Here is a 16,228-nt window from a genome sequence, read left to right as displayed (position 1 = left end):
ATACTTCTTGATTATTAATTGGTATTGAATTAAATGACATATCTTTAAAACCATAAATCAAATTACTCGTGTTTTCGAGGTAAACAACTCTCTCGGCCAGATCATGATCATACTTCTTTTGACAAGAATGAGATTTATGTATACATCAAAACAATACAGTATAATATAAGCGCTACATAAATCTCATTCTTGTCAAAAGAATTATTGAAAAGTAACAGCGAATTTGTTTCCGCTAAAATCAACAAGAGACCGTAATTTATCTAATGACTCCCTTTCACTCCTTCCTCCATTAAGTGGAAAAAGATACTATAAAAACATGTTTAAGACTTTTAATGTAATACTCACATGTTTGACTTTATTTAATTCCCACAACCACCTTTTTCCAAATAAAATAGTTTTTAAGCACACCACTGGGATATGATAAAATAATTTTTTGATTAGAATTCTGATTAGAATTCATTTACTTTAGTTAGAGATCTCGAATTCAAATTTTAAGATAAAATCTTAAATAGCAAACGTTTTAAACTTATCTGATACAAATTTAAATTAGTCACACTAATGAGATTTGAATGTCTAATGTTATATCGAAAAAAAAGAGAGAAAGAGTTTTTTAACATGCTGTTACTATATTTACATATTTCAGCACCTAAAATAATACAGATTTCCAGTTTACTTTTTTTGCTGTCACTGTAAAAACGCCATCCCGAATGACAGCAAAGTTGGTGTTTAACGTTAAAAAATTTATTCGTATTCGATATTTTCATGAGATTATATTAATACATCGTGGTTATGTATGTGGTTACGCTATAAATTGAGGTGGGAGTGTGTATTAATTTACCTATAATTTAGTGATAACTATCATGTAATTCATTTGATGTAAACATCCAGATAAGCTTTACAATAATTCAAAAAACGAAAATGTCGGTTTTCTGTTACAATGACAGCAAAGAATAGTAACGTTATCAAAAATGACCCAAAAAAAAAATATTAAAAAATTGTGTCGTTTATCACTTTGTTATTATTGTACTCAATCCGAAAATGGCAATCTAATGGCTATTAGATTTGGCGAACATTTCAATGATATTCGGCTAGCTTTGTCTTTTTACTAATATTTCACTCTCAGTGTAACTCCTTTTCTTGCACTGTATTTCAACGTGTAACATGTAATTTGCTTTGTTTTTTATATTACTAATTAATCCAACTTTTCATAATTTAGATGGCATGTTAGTATTAAAATGCTCGGATTTTCTAAAAATATAGTTAGATTAGATTATTAAAAATATATTATGAAGAATCCGATATACATCCAACGATATTTTTAATGAGTCTGAGCAGCATACCTATTAGTATATTTTTTTTTAATTGTGTGAGTATGTTTAACAGTGTTTTATTTTTACACAACTTTCATACCTATAATATTTTTAAATTTCAAATTTATGAAACCGTTCAAATTTTAAATTTGTTATATAAGCCATTATCTGGTTTTACAGATTAATAATATTTAATTAGTGGATAACGACCAAGTATTTCTATAAAACCAGCTAACTGAAGATATAGCAACTCACTGAAAGTATTTCTGTGGTTTGCAGTATTGACAAAAATGGCTTCTACAAAACAAAACGGACTTAGCAAAACTGCTGGAAAACCCATTCGTTGCAGAGGTAAATATTCGTCACAAAGCTAATTTTCTGTGTTTTTTTTTTAAATTATGATCTTTATACAATCTTCAAAAGAACTTTTGTCTATGTCAATTTTGTAAACCTCAATCCATTCCAAATTCATATAAAGGACGAGTCCTTGTTGATTGACGGCAGTGTAGAATAGTTTTTAAACTTCTTGATAAAGTAAATATATGGGATTGTTACACAAATAGCCGGTCAGATTCAATATTTACTTTTTTGATTTACGTTGATTATACATAGTTATACATATATTATACGTAAATTATATTTACAGGATCGTGTCGATATTTTTAGGTAGTTTAATTAAGAAGTATTGATTGTTATCGTAGAATAAAATGCTAAACTAACCTGCTTAACAGTTACTACATTGTCATTGTCAGTGTATATAACCTAAATACGTGTAGAAATAGTTTAATTATGATGAATCAGACAGAATATATAGGATTCTTATAGTCGAGCCAAGTAGTTTATGTGGAATCTTGAAAAAAATTAGAGATTTTAAATGATAAAAATTGCTGTTTTACTTTAAAAGAAAATCCATTTTACTTGTTAATTAGTAGGCGTTTGGACATAAAAATTGTAGGCTTTGAAAAAGTAGTATTTGGAGTTAAGTTGAAAAAATGGTATTTAGAATTTGAAATTATATTTGGACATGCATTTCACTTGAAAAAATATTACTATAACTTTGTGAGTGGAGAAAAAAGTTTTTCTGAAAATTTCAAATATAAAAAATTCATTTTCGAAAAATTTCCAAAAACTTGCGAAATTTCATGGACAAACGGGTCTTGACTTGTGAGTGTGGTGCTGCAGCTGCGGTAGCAAGAAAACCAGGAGAAGCACTGGTGATAGAGGAAGTGATAGTGGCTCCTCCTAAAGCACATGAAGTTCGACTAAAAATCATTTGTACTTCTCTTTGTTACAGCGACATTACCTTCTGGAAGATGAAAGTATAGAATTTTTATGTTTATTTCCAAATTTAGTCTCTCTTCAGTAGAATTTTTTGTTTACTAATTTTTGTATGAACTGATGCCTTTTTTATTCTTTTTAGGAATTTCCTGGTTGCTTTCCAAGAATCTTGGGCCATGAAGCTTTTGGGTAAATTTTACTTCTTTTGTTTCATTTTATATGACGGTGTTTGACTGGACATAAAATTTACAAAGAAAGAAAGATTTTTGGCACATACCCTAAAAGTAACCTTAGAATTTGTGACTAGTAACATGTTTACAGTCAAATCTCTCTATAACAACATTCCTATATAATAGCTATTCACTATAAAAGGCAAATTTTTATCGAAATTGATTTTTATATTGTATTATAATATATGTAATTTGTAACAACATTTTATTATAACAGCCAAAAATATCGGAACAAAAGAGGCTGTTATAGAGAGATTTGATTGTATAAGAGCATGTCATTAAGGGTAAAAAGGAACGTTTAAATTTTAAAAAGTTTCAAAATATAGAAAGTTGTCATTCTTTTTTGGAACCGACAAAAAAGGAAAGAATTGTCATATAAAATGGAATAGACGAGCGGTATATTCTGTGATCCCTGTCAATTCCGTGTTCGTGGTTTATTTGATTTCTTGATTTAAGGCAATAGTTAACATGGCTAAGTTTGATCCAATATGTTTTAGGAACAGAATTTGGTAATGTTTCAGCATAGACTTGAATAAATTTTACTACAATAATATATGCTTTAAAGATGCATCTTCAAAATGCAGATGATATATGTCTCTTTGGATAGTGTTTTTTTTCTTATTGCTTATTACTCTTTTGCTGGTCAAAGTCGAGGCATGGATTCTTATATATGACATTCTTCCTGATACCAATTCTTACTGAATTTAAGGATTGTGGAGAGTGTTGGAGAAGATGTTGAGGAGTTAAAAGAAGGAGATTCAGTTGTACCTATATTTTTGCCCGACTGTAAGGAATGTGTAGACTGTAAATCCGAGAAAAGCAACCTTTGTTCCAAATTCCCATTTGAGATATCTCCATTGCTACATAGAGATGAAACAAGCAGATTCACTACTGTTGAAGGAGAAACTTTACACCATTTCGTGTATATATCAAGTTTTTCCGAGTACACAGTCGTCGACATTGCTAATGTAACAAAGATTGATCCTGAAATCCCACCTAACCGGGCATGCCTCTTGAGTTGTGGAGTATCAACAGGTAATTTCCTGACCCCTTCTGTCTTCTTATCTTTACATGTTTTAATCATTTCTGAAGTTAGTTGTATTAGTTATTAGCACTTGAAATTATCGTTTCAGTAGTTTTACACTATTAGGTTACCGAACTTTTATAAAAAGTGAGATTGGTAGCTTGGGAATAAAACAAGTTTCTTACTACTTACACTATTGATGTGTATAAGTTAGATTAATATGAGAATTTATGAACAATTTCATGTCTGATATTATCTAAATTGAGCTTTCAGGAGTAGGTGCTGCTTGGAAAACAGCTAATGTGGAACCAGGTTCAACTGTAGTGATCTTCGGTTTGGGTGCAATCGGATTAGCAGTATGTACCTCCTCCTCCTCCTTCTTGCTTTTGTCAGTATTAATAATCACTTATGCTTAATCATGAGGATCTTTTAGGTTGCAGAAGGAGCAAGGCTATGTGGTGCTACCAGAATTATTGGTGTAGATATGAACTCTGACAAGTTTGAAATAGGTAGGTACACTAAATATTCATTGTACAACAACAACAAAAAGGGCAGATCGGTGCGCAAAGATCCCGCGTTTTTGCAGGGTCCGGGGAAGGGTCGCACCCCAAGGAGGTGTGATATAGCCAGCTTACCCTGTACAAGCATGAGTGGCTGATTCCACGTCTCGATCCCGTGACCTATAGATCACATGGAGACAACTTGACTGTTGCTCTAAGGCTCCCCTTCATTGTACAACAACAACAATAACAAAAAAGATAATATTCGTCTTCCTCTTCTCCTTTTTTCTTATTTTTATCTTTCTCATTTGACACAGGGAAGCAATTTGGAGTCACTGATTTTATCAATTCCAACAGCTGTGAGGATAAACCTATTAGCCAGGTGCGAAAATATGAAAAAAGATTATGCTTATTTGTGAATGAATGCATAAATCATGGTTGTAGCTTTCATTCTTACAATATGGAATTTACTAACTTAGAAGCTTGATCCCTTGCCTCTTTAGACGAGGGTCTAGCGAAAACAACCTTTCTGCTCTCCCAGGGCAGGGGTAAGGTCTGCGTACACGCTACCCTCCCCAGACCCAACTTGTGGGAACTCACTGGGTTTGTTGCTATTGTTGTAGAAGCTTGACAACTTATAGTTATGTGGCAATGATCGTTATCCTATGCTAAAGCTCTCATAATTTTTTTTCCTTTTTCTAAACAGGTGATAATTGAGATGACTAATGGAGGTGCTGACTATTGTTTTGAATGTGTTGGTCTGGGAACACTTGTGCAGGAAGCGTTCGCCTGCTGTCGAAAGGTCTCCCCCACATAACTCTTACACTAATCAACAAAATAATGAGAACAAGCTCATACCTAACACCTTTGGATATAAAATGCAGGGTTGGGGAAAAACAGTTGTTTTAGGAGTTGATAAGCCAGGGGCACAGCTGAACTTGAACTCTTTTGAGGTTCTTACGAGTAAGAAAACTCTCACAGGAGCACTCTTTGGTGGTCTCAAACCAAAATCCGACGTTCCTATCCTTGTTAAACGTTATCTTGATAAGGTAATTAATATTTCTGCTTATGTTTGTTGTGATTCTTTTCAAGGGACAAGCTGCATTTCAATTATAAAGTAATTGGATTCATTTGAATAGCATTAGTCCTCGCCTTTTTCGTGGCTTTAGGAATTGCAATTGGACAAGTTTGTGACACATGAAGTGAATTTTGAAGACATCAACAAGGCTTTCGATTTACTTATTCAAGGAAAGAGCCTACGCTGTGTTATTTGGATGGACAAGTGATTTATTTCACTGCAGCCTGCGCCATAATAAGTATTCCCTTGTTCTTTAGTTATTGAACCTCAACTTTCGAAATCCACGTTACTCAGCCCAAGAAAAAAAGCTCCTGTAATAGATGAACAGTAGGCAATTGTTTTTCCAATATTAAGTTAATATCTGTTTTTGTGGGAACAAACAAGATCATCAATGCCAAAGTTCTGTTCATACATTTGCATGTTTACGTTGGATTTTCTGTGTCTTACTATCCTAAGACACAGTAAAAGTACTAGATGTACCAGTATAATACAAGTTTGGTGATTCTTTTGTTTTCTTTGTTGATCCAAAATGCCTTAAGCGATAAACGCCATGATTAACCTCCTCTGGTACTTCCCATTCAAGTGTAGCATAACCATAACTATTCACATTAGCAGTAGCATTTACAGCAGCAGCCACACTCGTACTATTTTCTGCTTGCCATTTAAAGATCAAGCAAAAATCGTCGTCGTCATATGCAGGTATCCATCTTTTGCCTTGTAGCATTTCTACTACAGCAAATGTGCCTTCAGTAAGTAAGTCATATCTTGGATTTGCACTCCAGAATTTGACAATTGCTTTGTCACCCTTTATAAATGTTCCTGATTTTGGGACAATTATGTCTTGTTTAATATCACCAAAATTTATGCCTTGTGGAGGTGAGTCACCAGTAGGATTTGGTAGTAGACTAAGTTGAATTGACAAAAGATCTGGAGGTGAAGGTCCTTTAGTATGTTGTTCTCCTTTTGCCATAGATTCAGCTAGCTTCTTGAATTCTTGAATATATGCTGATAATGTATGGGGACCATATAGCGTAGATGCAGCCTGCCCAAGTTTTTGACGTTCGACTCATTTAAAATGTAAAAAAATTTGTTATAACATGCTATCATTATATTTTGACCTGTTATAACATGTTACCTACTTTATTTTTTAGGTGAGCCATTAGATTTAATTTTGACAGAGTTATATGTTATTGTACGTCACCGGATATAAAAAGAATTATATTCCAATTATGGGAAGTATCGTTATAGACACCATGTTTCTTTGCTCTTAGGTGGTTCAAACTTTATTATAAATACAAGTATAGTTCGAGTCAAAAGTAAGAGTATTAGAACCTCATATCTTTGTTGCTCGTATTCTTCAAAAGTTGATATATACTGTGAGTAAGCGTTGGTTAGGCCTGCTATAACAACATCAGTTTCGTCGTCAAATTCGCCATTTCCACTGCTTATTAGTGTTTCTTTTACTGCCTCTCTTAATCGACGACCAGCCATTGTTGTAAACTCTGTGTATATGTTGTGCATAATTTAGTAGTAGTTCTACCTTTCTACCAAAAAGAATGAGAGGACACGAGGGCCAACACATAGGAAATTGTACATTGTTTTTTAACAATTATTTTTGAAAAAACTATACTTATTTAAGAATCACGTAAAATGTAGAGTAATATACAAGTGTATATATCATTATCTGTAGGGGATATACTTGCTCACTGGCTAGATCGGGTTGTCTGTACCTTTGCTTTCCGATAAGTATTTATGGTCAGTAATTATTTAAAAAAGCCACATTACCTCCTGGCACACAGAGAATGGTGAGACTTCCCAGCCTAATAATTTGAATTGGAAGTATTGCTGGCTGCCCACCCACACACAAAAGACTATAAGTTTATGACAAATGAATGAAGAAAATGATTTCCAAATGAAGAATTTTCTACTCCTTTAATTTTCTTTCTGGGCCTTACCGCCCACGGATAGGGCCAAAACATCTCTCCAGTATCCAGTAAAACAGTTTTGGGCTTTTGACAGTCCACTTGATATGGGCTTGGTTCTCTTAACACATCTCTTAGCTTTTTCCAAAATGGATTGATCTGAAAAGAAGATCAAAATTTTAATTTTAACCATAATCAGACTTTCAACTTTATTCATAGAGAATTAAAAGATTTAATTCAATAAGAATTAAGCTAAATAAACGTCGTCCATAGCTGGCGGATGTATAATATATCCATGTATAAGATTTGTATAACTGAGTATAATCTGTCTATAACTTATGTGTATTGGCTAGATAAAGTAAACAATAAATTTGACCGTGTGTGTAAATATCCCTTAATTTAAAACTGATCCTGACCTCGGTATCGCCTTGCTGGAAACCAAAAACACCAGGCCCATCAGTAGTTCCAGCAGCAAATCCTGGGCCCAATGCTGCAGGGCATGTTTGGACAACCTTATTCCCTTCTAATTGAACTTTAATATTTGTGAAGTTCAGATAAACATGGCGATAATCAATCTTCCCTGTTAATTCTTGTTTAGCTGAAGTGAAAAGCTCAACGGCCTTTTGAAACTGTCTCTCTCCAATAATCTTTGTACTCAAGATTTCATCTGGATATCTGTAGTTAAAAAGCCATTAGAAATTAAAGCCCAATTTAACTAACGGGCGAAAAAAGGAAGTGAAAATAGCATGGGCTAGCCAATTTTCGAACTGGTAATTGAAAAATAGCTAGTGTTTGCAAAGTCATTGAAAAATAACCACTATTTTGCTGAAACACGAAAAGTTACAGCATAATATGCTAGATTATGGAGCTCTTGCGTATAAACTTTCAGCATATTATGTTGGAACTCCAGCACATGGAAAGTTCCAGCATAATATGCTGGATTATGGAGCTCTAGCGTATAAACTTCCAGCATATTATGTTGGAACTCCAACACATTATGCTGGAATCTCATATGTGTAAAATTTCGAACTCCAGCAGCATATTATGCTAAAAAAAATCGGATTTTTAAGGGTGTGTTTGTTCGGATGTTATCTTTACATGAAAAAATTGTTAAATTTCAATTAATTTTGAAACTGTGGCATTTATTCAATTACCAATTATAAATCTGGCTATTTCTGATTATTTGAAAGTACTCTTTAAGGGGTGATTTTTAAAAATAGCCAGATTTACAACTGGTCGTTCAAAAATAGCCCAATTTCAAAAGTAATCGAAATTTAGCCACTTTTTATGTAAAGATAAATCTGAGCGAAAACACTGTTCAAAACCCGAAAAATACTCCAGTATATTATGCTGGAGTTCCAGCATAAGTATACTTGAACTCCAGCATATTTTACTGGAGTTCCAGGATAGTATGCTGGAACTCCAGCATAATATGATGGAGCCCCAGCATAAATACACTAGAACTCCAGCATAATATACTGGAGTTCCAGCAAGTATAATGGTCCAGTATAATATACTGGAGCCAGCAAAGTATACCGGTCCAGCATAATATGCTGGAGTTCATACACAAGTGCACCGAACTCCAGTATATTATGCTGGACCGGTCTCTATTGCAGCAAAACGGTGGCTATTTTTCGTTGACTTGGTAAACGCTGGCTATTTTTGATTGACCAGTCCGAAAACTGGCTATACCGTGAAATTTTGGCCTCTTTAAGTCTTACCCAGGCCCACGGCCCACACAGAGTTGGTCATTGCCATGACAAGAAGAGTGATTAAAATCACAAGGTAATCCACTATCAATGCAAAATGCTCCACGCACATTTGGGCTGACATCTCCAACATTTGATTGGCAAAATGCTCCAACAAATTTCAATTCTTTGTTCTTCCTCACCTTAAACCCTTGGCTTGTTGTGTTTGCACAAGCTTTTCCTCCCGTGGGCTTGATTGTGGATGCTTTATTGAACAAGGCTTGATTGCTACCTGATCCATAAAACCACAAAAGGAGATTTTTACATGGTTGATCTCTTCTTTAAAATTATTAACACTAAGGATATAAAGACTTATACACAATTAGTGAATCCGATGATAGCATGTTAGTTGGAATACTATTTTTATCAGGTAAACCAATCAATGCTTTTATCATAATATTTTACTCTTAGTTACCTTATAAGTAATTTTACTAACTTAATCTCAAAAGTTAACTCACTAGGGGAGGATTTGCCAAGACGAAAAAAAGGAGACTACAACTTATTCTCTCAGCGAATATGCCACCTGATATCACCTCGATTAATACTGGACAAGCATGTATAACATAACACATGAACCCAATATTGAGAAACACATCAACATGGATTTGATTTTGGAATCACAACTCTTGAAGTTGAGTTAGGTTTAACGTCTTTGATCACATTATGCAAACATATATTTTATACCGCCAGTACATAGTATTAAAATCATATGAGTAATAAATACTCATTGAAGTCTTTTGTTCATCACAAAAAAAATGAGTATTAATTTTACCTACCTAACACCTTGGAGTAAGGGGCAGAATTTGTAGAGGAATTTTTCTCTTGAGAAGCAAACCAGTCCTCAAAAAACCTAGCAGCTGCACCCTTGTTATCTCCACTGATGAGTTTGTTATTTCTGCTCATTGAAGTTCCATGTGTTGCAAACCAGCTGAATGCACCAACACTTATTCCAGTCTCTCCATCCACAAATTTCAAAAGGGTCATTAGAGTATCAACATTCTTACCATATTTGGACCTCTCTTCTTTAGGGTTGAACAGATATGCACTTGGACTCCTGTTTATACCTGCATTCTCTAGATCCCCTACATAAATATTAAAAAAAAAAAAAGGAATTAAATTCCATCGAAGGGTAGATTAGTAAAGATGGCGAAATAATCAACTACAATCGATTAAATTACATGTTTATTTTGCGTATAGTCCCCACTCCCCACTCCCCACTCCCAACTTGTGGGGTTATACTTGATTTGTTGTTATTGTTGTTGTGTATGGTCACTAAAACTAAAATTACAAATCATTTTTCATATTCGAACTTTATCCAATAGTATAACATTTAATTCACTAAATACTTTACCAACTATGACAATTAGGTCATAAAACCTTTTTGTCACATTAAAAAAAAAAAAAAATTCAATCTCACTAAACTTTACCACTATAACGGCAAAACCTACCATCAAAATGATTTTACTAGTATAGTGATAAATTTTTGTAACTATAATGTTATAGTGAAAAGCTTAAGTTACTTTAATGTGACAAAAAGGAATTTTTGTGATTTTCTTGTTAAAGCACGTAAAGTTAGTAATCATATGTGAAACTAACTCCAACTAAGTTACACACATGGTAACGATCCGATCGGTCGTTTTGCTTTCAAGAACCCCGTTTCCCTAAATAAGACTTCTCGTATTTTATTGATTTATGACTTGTGGGGATGGTTGGTTCGGGATTTGGAAGAGTTTGGGTTGAAATCGGAACACTTGGTTCCTTAAGGTTGGCTTAGAAGGCCAAGTTTGACTTCGGTCAACGTTTTGAGTAAACGACCTTGGAATCAGGGTTTGAAGGTTCCAACAGGTTCATATGATAATTTCGGACTTAGGCGTATGTCCAGATCGGGTTTTGGATGATCCGGGAGCGTTTTGGCGCCTAATAGTGAAAGTTGATTCCTTAAAGATTTTGAAGTTCTGTAAATTTGGTTTGGAGCAGGTTTATTTATATCGATGTCCGAATGGAATTCCGAGACCGGAAATAGTTCTGTATTATCATTTAAGACCTGCACGCAAAATTTGGTGTCAATCCGAGTAGTATAAGTACGTTTCGGCACATTGGAAGTAGATTGAAGAACTTGAAGTTCATAAATTTGATTCAATCGGTTTTAGGGTGTGATTCTTACATTTAGCATTGTTTCGAGTGTTCTGAGGGTTCGAGCGAGTCCGTTTTATGATTCCAAACTTGTCGGTATGTTCAGGCCGGGCCTCGGGGGCCTCGAGCGTCAATCGGACGAGGCTCGAGCTAAGTTGAAATTTTGGGAAGGAGCTGAAGCTCCAGTTCTGTCATAACCGCACCTGCGGTTGGCCAGCCGCAGGTGCGACACCGCAGAAGCGGCTTAACCATCGCAGATGCGGCTCAAGGGGAGTAGCCCAGGTCCTGCAGATGCTGCCCCTCTTTCGCAAAAGCGGAACCGCAGAAGCGGTCCCAAGCCCGCAGATGCGGCCCAGCTGGCCCGGCCCAATACCGCAGAAGCGGGCAATTTCACGCAGAAGCGAGACCGCAGATGCGGTCCCCTAACCGCAGGTGCGGAAATCGCAGAAGGCAGTGACCTTCATTTAATACGGGAATGTGTCATTTTTAACACATTTCACTTCATTCTTGGGCGATTTGGGAGCTTCAAAAGGGGAGATTTCAGCCTAGCATTGTGAGGTAAGTTATTTCTTCTACATGTGAGTTTAATATATAGTTTATGGGTAGATTACACCATGTAAATTAGTGAAAATTTTGGGTTTAGAGTAAACCTAGGGTTTTGACAAAAATGAGATTTAACCATGAAAATTTGTTATGAAATATAGTAGAAACCATATGTTCTTGATCCTTAGGTTATGGGTAACAACTTTCTTCAAAAATTTCCGGAATCCTGGCACGTGGACCAGGGGGTGAATTTTAGGAACCTTGCATTTAGGGTTGGAAAATTAGTTTAATAGTTAGAATATGAACTCTTGAGCATATATTGACTAGTCCTTACCCCGTTTGAATAGTTTTGGATCGTTCGGCTCCGATTTGAGGGTTTGAGCGCATTCTTGAAATTTGAAGTAATCTTTGAGACGGGGTAAGTCTCCTTTCTAACCTTGTAAGAGGGAATTAACCTCATAGGTGAATTAAATAAATGTATGTGACTATCTGTGGGGGCTACGTACGCACGTGGTGATGAGAGTCCGTACGTAGCTACTATTATGCTAATTGTCCGGGTAGTTAGGACGCGAATCATGTTATACTTGCAAATGCTTGCGTCCTTGCTTGTTACTAAGATCACTTAGGCCATGCTAGAAATTGGTAAATAAATATAGACGGCTATACTCAATTACTTGAGAACTTGTATGAATTATTTGACTATAAATGGGCAATGTGTGCTTAGTTGATAATAAATTGCTATTTGTGGATCGAGCCGATCGCCTCGGTAGTAAATAGATGCATCTATGGTTCGCGTCATTCGACCCTCTTGCAGTGCACAGTTTATTTTTATATCGGATCGGGTCGTATGACCTCGCCACAATGTGCGCATGTTATTTATGTGGAACTTTCCGTGATTTACACTACTTGAATGCTTTGGAATGTAACTTATTACATGATATGACTGAAATTGATACGTTGTTAGAAAGGAATATTTTGTCTCTTCTAGTTCTTGGACTGTCATTATATTCCTACTATCCATACTTAGCGTAACACTTGAAATATATTATTATTGACCCTAGTAAGTGTCAAGTCGACCCCTCGTCACTACTTCTTCGAGGTTAGACTGGATACTTACTCGGTACATATTGTTCATGTACTCATACTACGATTCTGTACTTAAATGTACAGGATCTGAGGCAGGCGCATCTGGCTATCCGTCCGGCGCGCGTTCCTGATACCCGATCGAGATCTCACGGTGAGCTGCCCCTTCTGAGCCGTTCAGCAGCATACCAGAGTCTCTCCTTTTTGTCATTTACTGTCTATTCTATTTCAGGCAGTATGATTAGATGTATTTTTTGTACATTCTACTAGTTGCCCTAGTACTTGTGACACTAGTTCCTGACACACACACTAGTAGACTATTATTTTTGGGTTGTATTCATATTGCTATGGTCCCTTTTAGTCTTTCCCGATTCAGTCGCCTTATAATTTATTAATTATCGATTGTTTTGAATTTAAGTTAAGTAAATGTCGAGAATGATTTTTCAAAAGAATGAGAACTCGCTAGTGATTAGGGTTGGCTTGTCTAACAACGATGTTGGACGCCATCACGACCTATAATGAAAATTGGGTCGTGACACCCATATAGAACGATATCAACGAATATAACTTAAATCCTAAACAAGAAATCAGAATAAGCCCTTTTTACTTTCTTTTTCTTCTTACCTTAGTGTTATATATATATATATATATATATATATATATATATATATANTATATATATATATATATATATATATATATATATATATATATATATATATATATATATATATATATATATATTTCTTACCTTTGTTGATAAAGATGGAACCAGGCTTTAGATTGTCATGAGCTTGGACAATGCTGTGTTCAATAGCAGTAACAATGGCCTCAAATGACTGAGGAACAAAGCCAAGTGAAGTTACAGTATAAGTCACGTATTGCAAGTAACCTCCTGGACCAGCATGAGCATGTGTCCCGCTTATTGCAATATTTTCTTCACTGTATAAATTTCCATACCTTTATATATACAAACAAAGTATAAGAGAATTGTTTAAGATAAAATTTACTGGTATTAGCTTTAGTTGTGGTAGTGAATGGGAGACGGCGCAGCAATTCTATGTTACATAGATTTTTCATTATACTTAACGTGTCCGTAACGAATTAATGTGACATAGCAAGGAGTGAGTACTTAGTGTAAATCTTTTTAAATGCACTAAACATTAGTCCAAAAGAAAATTTGTATGTATATCTATACATAGCTTCATATTACATACTCTTCTGTTCCAATTTGCTCGCTCCGTTTACTTTTATTTGTCTCACTATACTAAAAATATATTTTTATTTTTATTTGTCCATTTAGCAAATCAATAGAAAGACAATTATTTTTTCTTTGTTTTACCCTTAACATTAACTGCTCATCCCAAATCATTTCCTAAGACTTTTTGAAATGCTATCATTGTTATGGATAAAATTATAAAATATATACTTCATTTATTTTTCTTAAAGGAGATGCAAAGTCAAAAGTGGACTACTATAAATGAGCGGAGGGAATATCATATTTTGATTCAGCATCAAGTTTAGGAAAGAAATGAAGATTTTTAAAGTTTGCGGCTTTAAACATGTCATAACATTTGTGTGACTATATTTCATTACTAAGGATAAACGGTAAATTTAAAGTTAATTGTTTCATATTATAGCAACGTGTTACTATTTTGTGAACGGATTAATAAGAAATAGTACCAAACAAATTAAATAGGATGGAGTTACTTTTTATGCTCCATTTAACACGATACACTTTTTCTTTTTTGTCTTTTTTAAAAAAAAAATACCTTTCTATGTTTGAGAATTCTAACGTTATACTTTTCATTTCACCTTCATGAAGTATTTGTATTGCAAAATAAAAAAGACATGACATATTTAAGATCATTTTTTTTAAAGTACTTCGAATATAGTATGTTCAAACGGCTTCTTTTTTTTTTTTAAAAGCTTTACGTTACGGAAAATATCGTCAAATAAAATGAAACGGGACGAAGTAATTAAAAAAAGAGTAGCTCGAGTGCACTAAGCTCCCGCTATGCGCGGGGTTCGGGGAAGGGTCGGACCACAAGAGTCTATCGTACGCAGTCTTACCCTGCATTTCTGCAAGAGGCTGTTTCCACGACTTGAACCCGTGACCTCCTGGTCACATGGCAATAACTTTATCAGTTACGCCAAGGCTCTCCTTCAAGGACGAAGTAATTAGTGACTAGAAATTATGGTACGTACCTTAATTTTAGTCTCTCAAGTACCTTAATTGTCACAAGTTGTGAAGCCATACCAGCATCAAGATTGACAAAAGCAAACCTCGGACCTTTTGAACTTTCAGCAACAATGAAAGTCCTAGCTCTTAACCTAAAATGTATACCGCCAGTAACTTGATCAAAATTACCGTAACCCATCATGTTCACTTGAGCAGCTGGGCCAGTCATGTCATAACTTCCCACTCCTATCAAGTATTCTCCATTGACACTTCCAATTATTGGACAAAAAACTAAAAACACCAAAATACTTAGTGGTGAACGTAAGATGTCAGTTTTTCTTCTCATTTTGGTCTATGAAGGAAATTTTCTGGATAGCTTTTTGAGAATTTATAAGGGTTATGTTATTGAAAAAGTTGGGAATTCCTAGGAAATGCTGGAGTTGTCGGGATTAATAGCCTGTTTGGCCAAGCTTTTTTTTTGGGCCAAAAGTACTTTTGGCCAAAAATTGAGGTGTTTGGCCAAGCTTTTGGAAGGAAAAAAGTGCTTTTGAGGAGAAGCAGAAGCAGTTTTGGATAAGTAGAAAAAAGTAGCTTCTCTCCAAAAGCACTTTTGAGAAATATACACTTAGAAGCAGTTTTCAAAAGCTTGGCCAAACACTAATTACTGCTCAAAAGTGTTGTCAAATTAATTAGCCAAACATAAACTACTTCTCACCAAAAGCACTTTTTTAAAAAGTACTTTTGAGAAAAACACTTATCAAAATAAGCTGACTTTAGTAGCTTGGCCAAACGGACTATAAGTGACATAAAACTTAGACGTTTTGTTTTTAAATTTCACTATGCTTCTTAGGCAGGTCCGAACGTGAAATTTAGGGAAAGCTGTCTTGTTTGTTTATGTTGGAATTGTACCTCTTTTTACGGCTCGTATTTTAGCTGTTTGTTTTTCAGTTTCGTTCGGATCAGAGTGTGCATTTAGAGAAGATTGTCAATTCGGTAATTCAAGATTTGAGAGAAAGACAAATTAAATAAATAAGGGAAAAGCAATTGGATCTATATATAATCTTGGTGTTTTCTTTTAGCTCTTGCATTAATAGAGCAAGTTGTATGAAGAATTATTATTTCATATCAAATATTATTTGGTGTATTACCTTGTTGTTACCACTGATTCTTTTTATTTTGTCTTTAGGTCTATCAGAA

General features: G+C 34.8%; 2 protein-coding genes across 2 annotated transcripts; one reads left to right on the top strand and one right to left on the bottom strand.

Moving 5' to 3' along the window:
* Nucleotides 1-1,530: 1,530 nt before the first annotated feature.
* LOC109208714 (alcohol dehydrogenase-like 7) lies at nucleotides 1,531-5,833 on the top strand. The gene is made up of 10 exons (XM_019371860.1): nucleotides 1,531-1,661; nucleotides 2,493-2,629; nucleotides 2,731-2,777; nucleotides 3,528-3,853; nucleotides 4,116-4,198; nucleotides 4,276-4,351; nucleotides 4,660-4,724; nucleotides 5,049-5,144; nucleotides 5,227-5,391; nucleotides 5,512-5,833. Exons 1-10 carry the CDS (start codon nucleotides 1,601-1,603, stop codon nucleotides 5,626-5,628), a joined length of 1,173 nt encoding a protein of 390 aa, XP_019227405.1. The 5' UTR covers nucleotides 1,531-1,600; the 3' UTR covers nucleotides 5,629-5,833.
* A 14-nt stretch (nucleotides 5,834-5,847) lies between these two features.
* LOC109208719 (neutral ceramidase-like) lies at nucleotides 5,848-15,260 on the bottom strand. Its single transcript, XM_019371868.1, has 9 exons — nucleotides 15,058-15,260; nucleotides 13,601-13,809; nucleotides 9,867-10,172; nucleotides 9,064-9,322; nucleotides 7,759-8,017; nucleotides 7,376-7,501; nucleotides 7,206-7,269; nucleotides 6,753-6,922; nucleotides 5,848-6,462 (listed from the first exon to the last, which is right to left on the bottom strand). Exons 1-9 carry the CDS (start codon nucleotides 15,258-15,260, stop codon nucleotides 5,872-5,874), a joined length of 2,187 nt encoding a protein of 728 aa, XP_019227413.1. The 3' UTR covers nucleotides 5,848-5,871.
* Between the last annotated feature and the right edge of the window lie 968 nt (nucleotides 15,261-16,228).

Source organism: Nicotiana attenuata, unplaced genomic scaffold, assembly GCF_001879085.1.
Source record: "Nicotiana attenuata strain UT unplaced genomic scaffold, NIATTr2, whole genome shotgun sequence".
NCBI lineage: Eukaryota > Viridiplantae > Streptophyta > Magnoliopsida > Solanales > Solanaceae > Nicotiana > Nicotiana attenuata.
The sequence above is the reverse complement of the archived record's forward strand: the minus strand, read 5'-3'. Positions and strand labels throughout refer to the sequence as shown.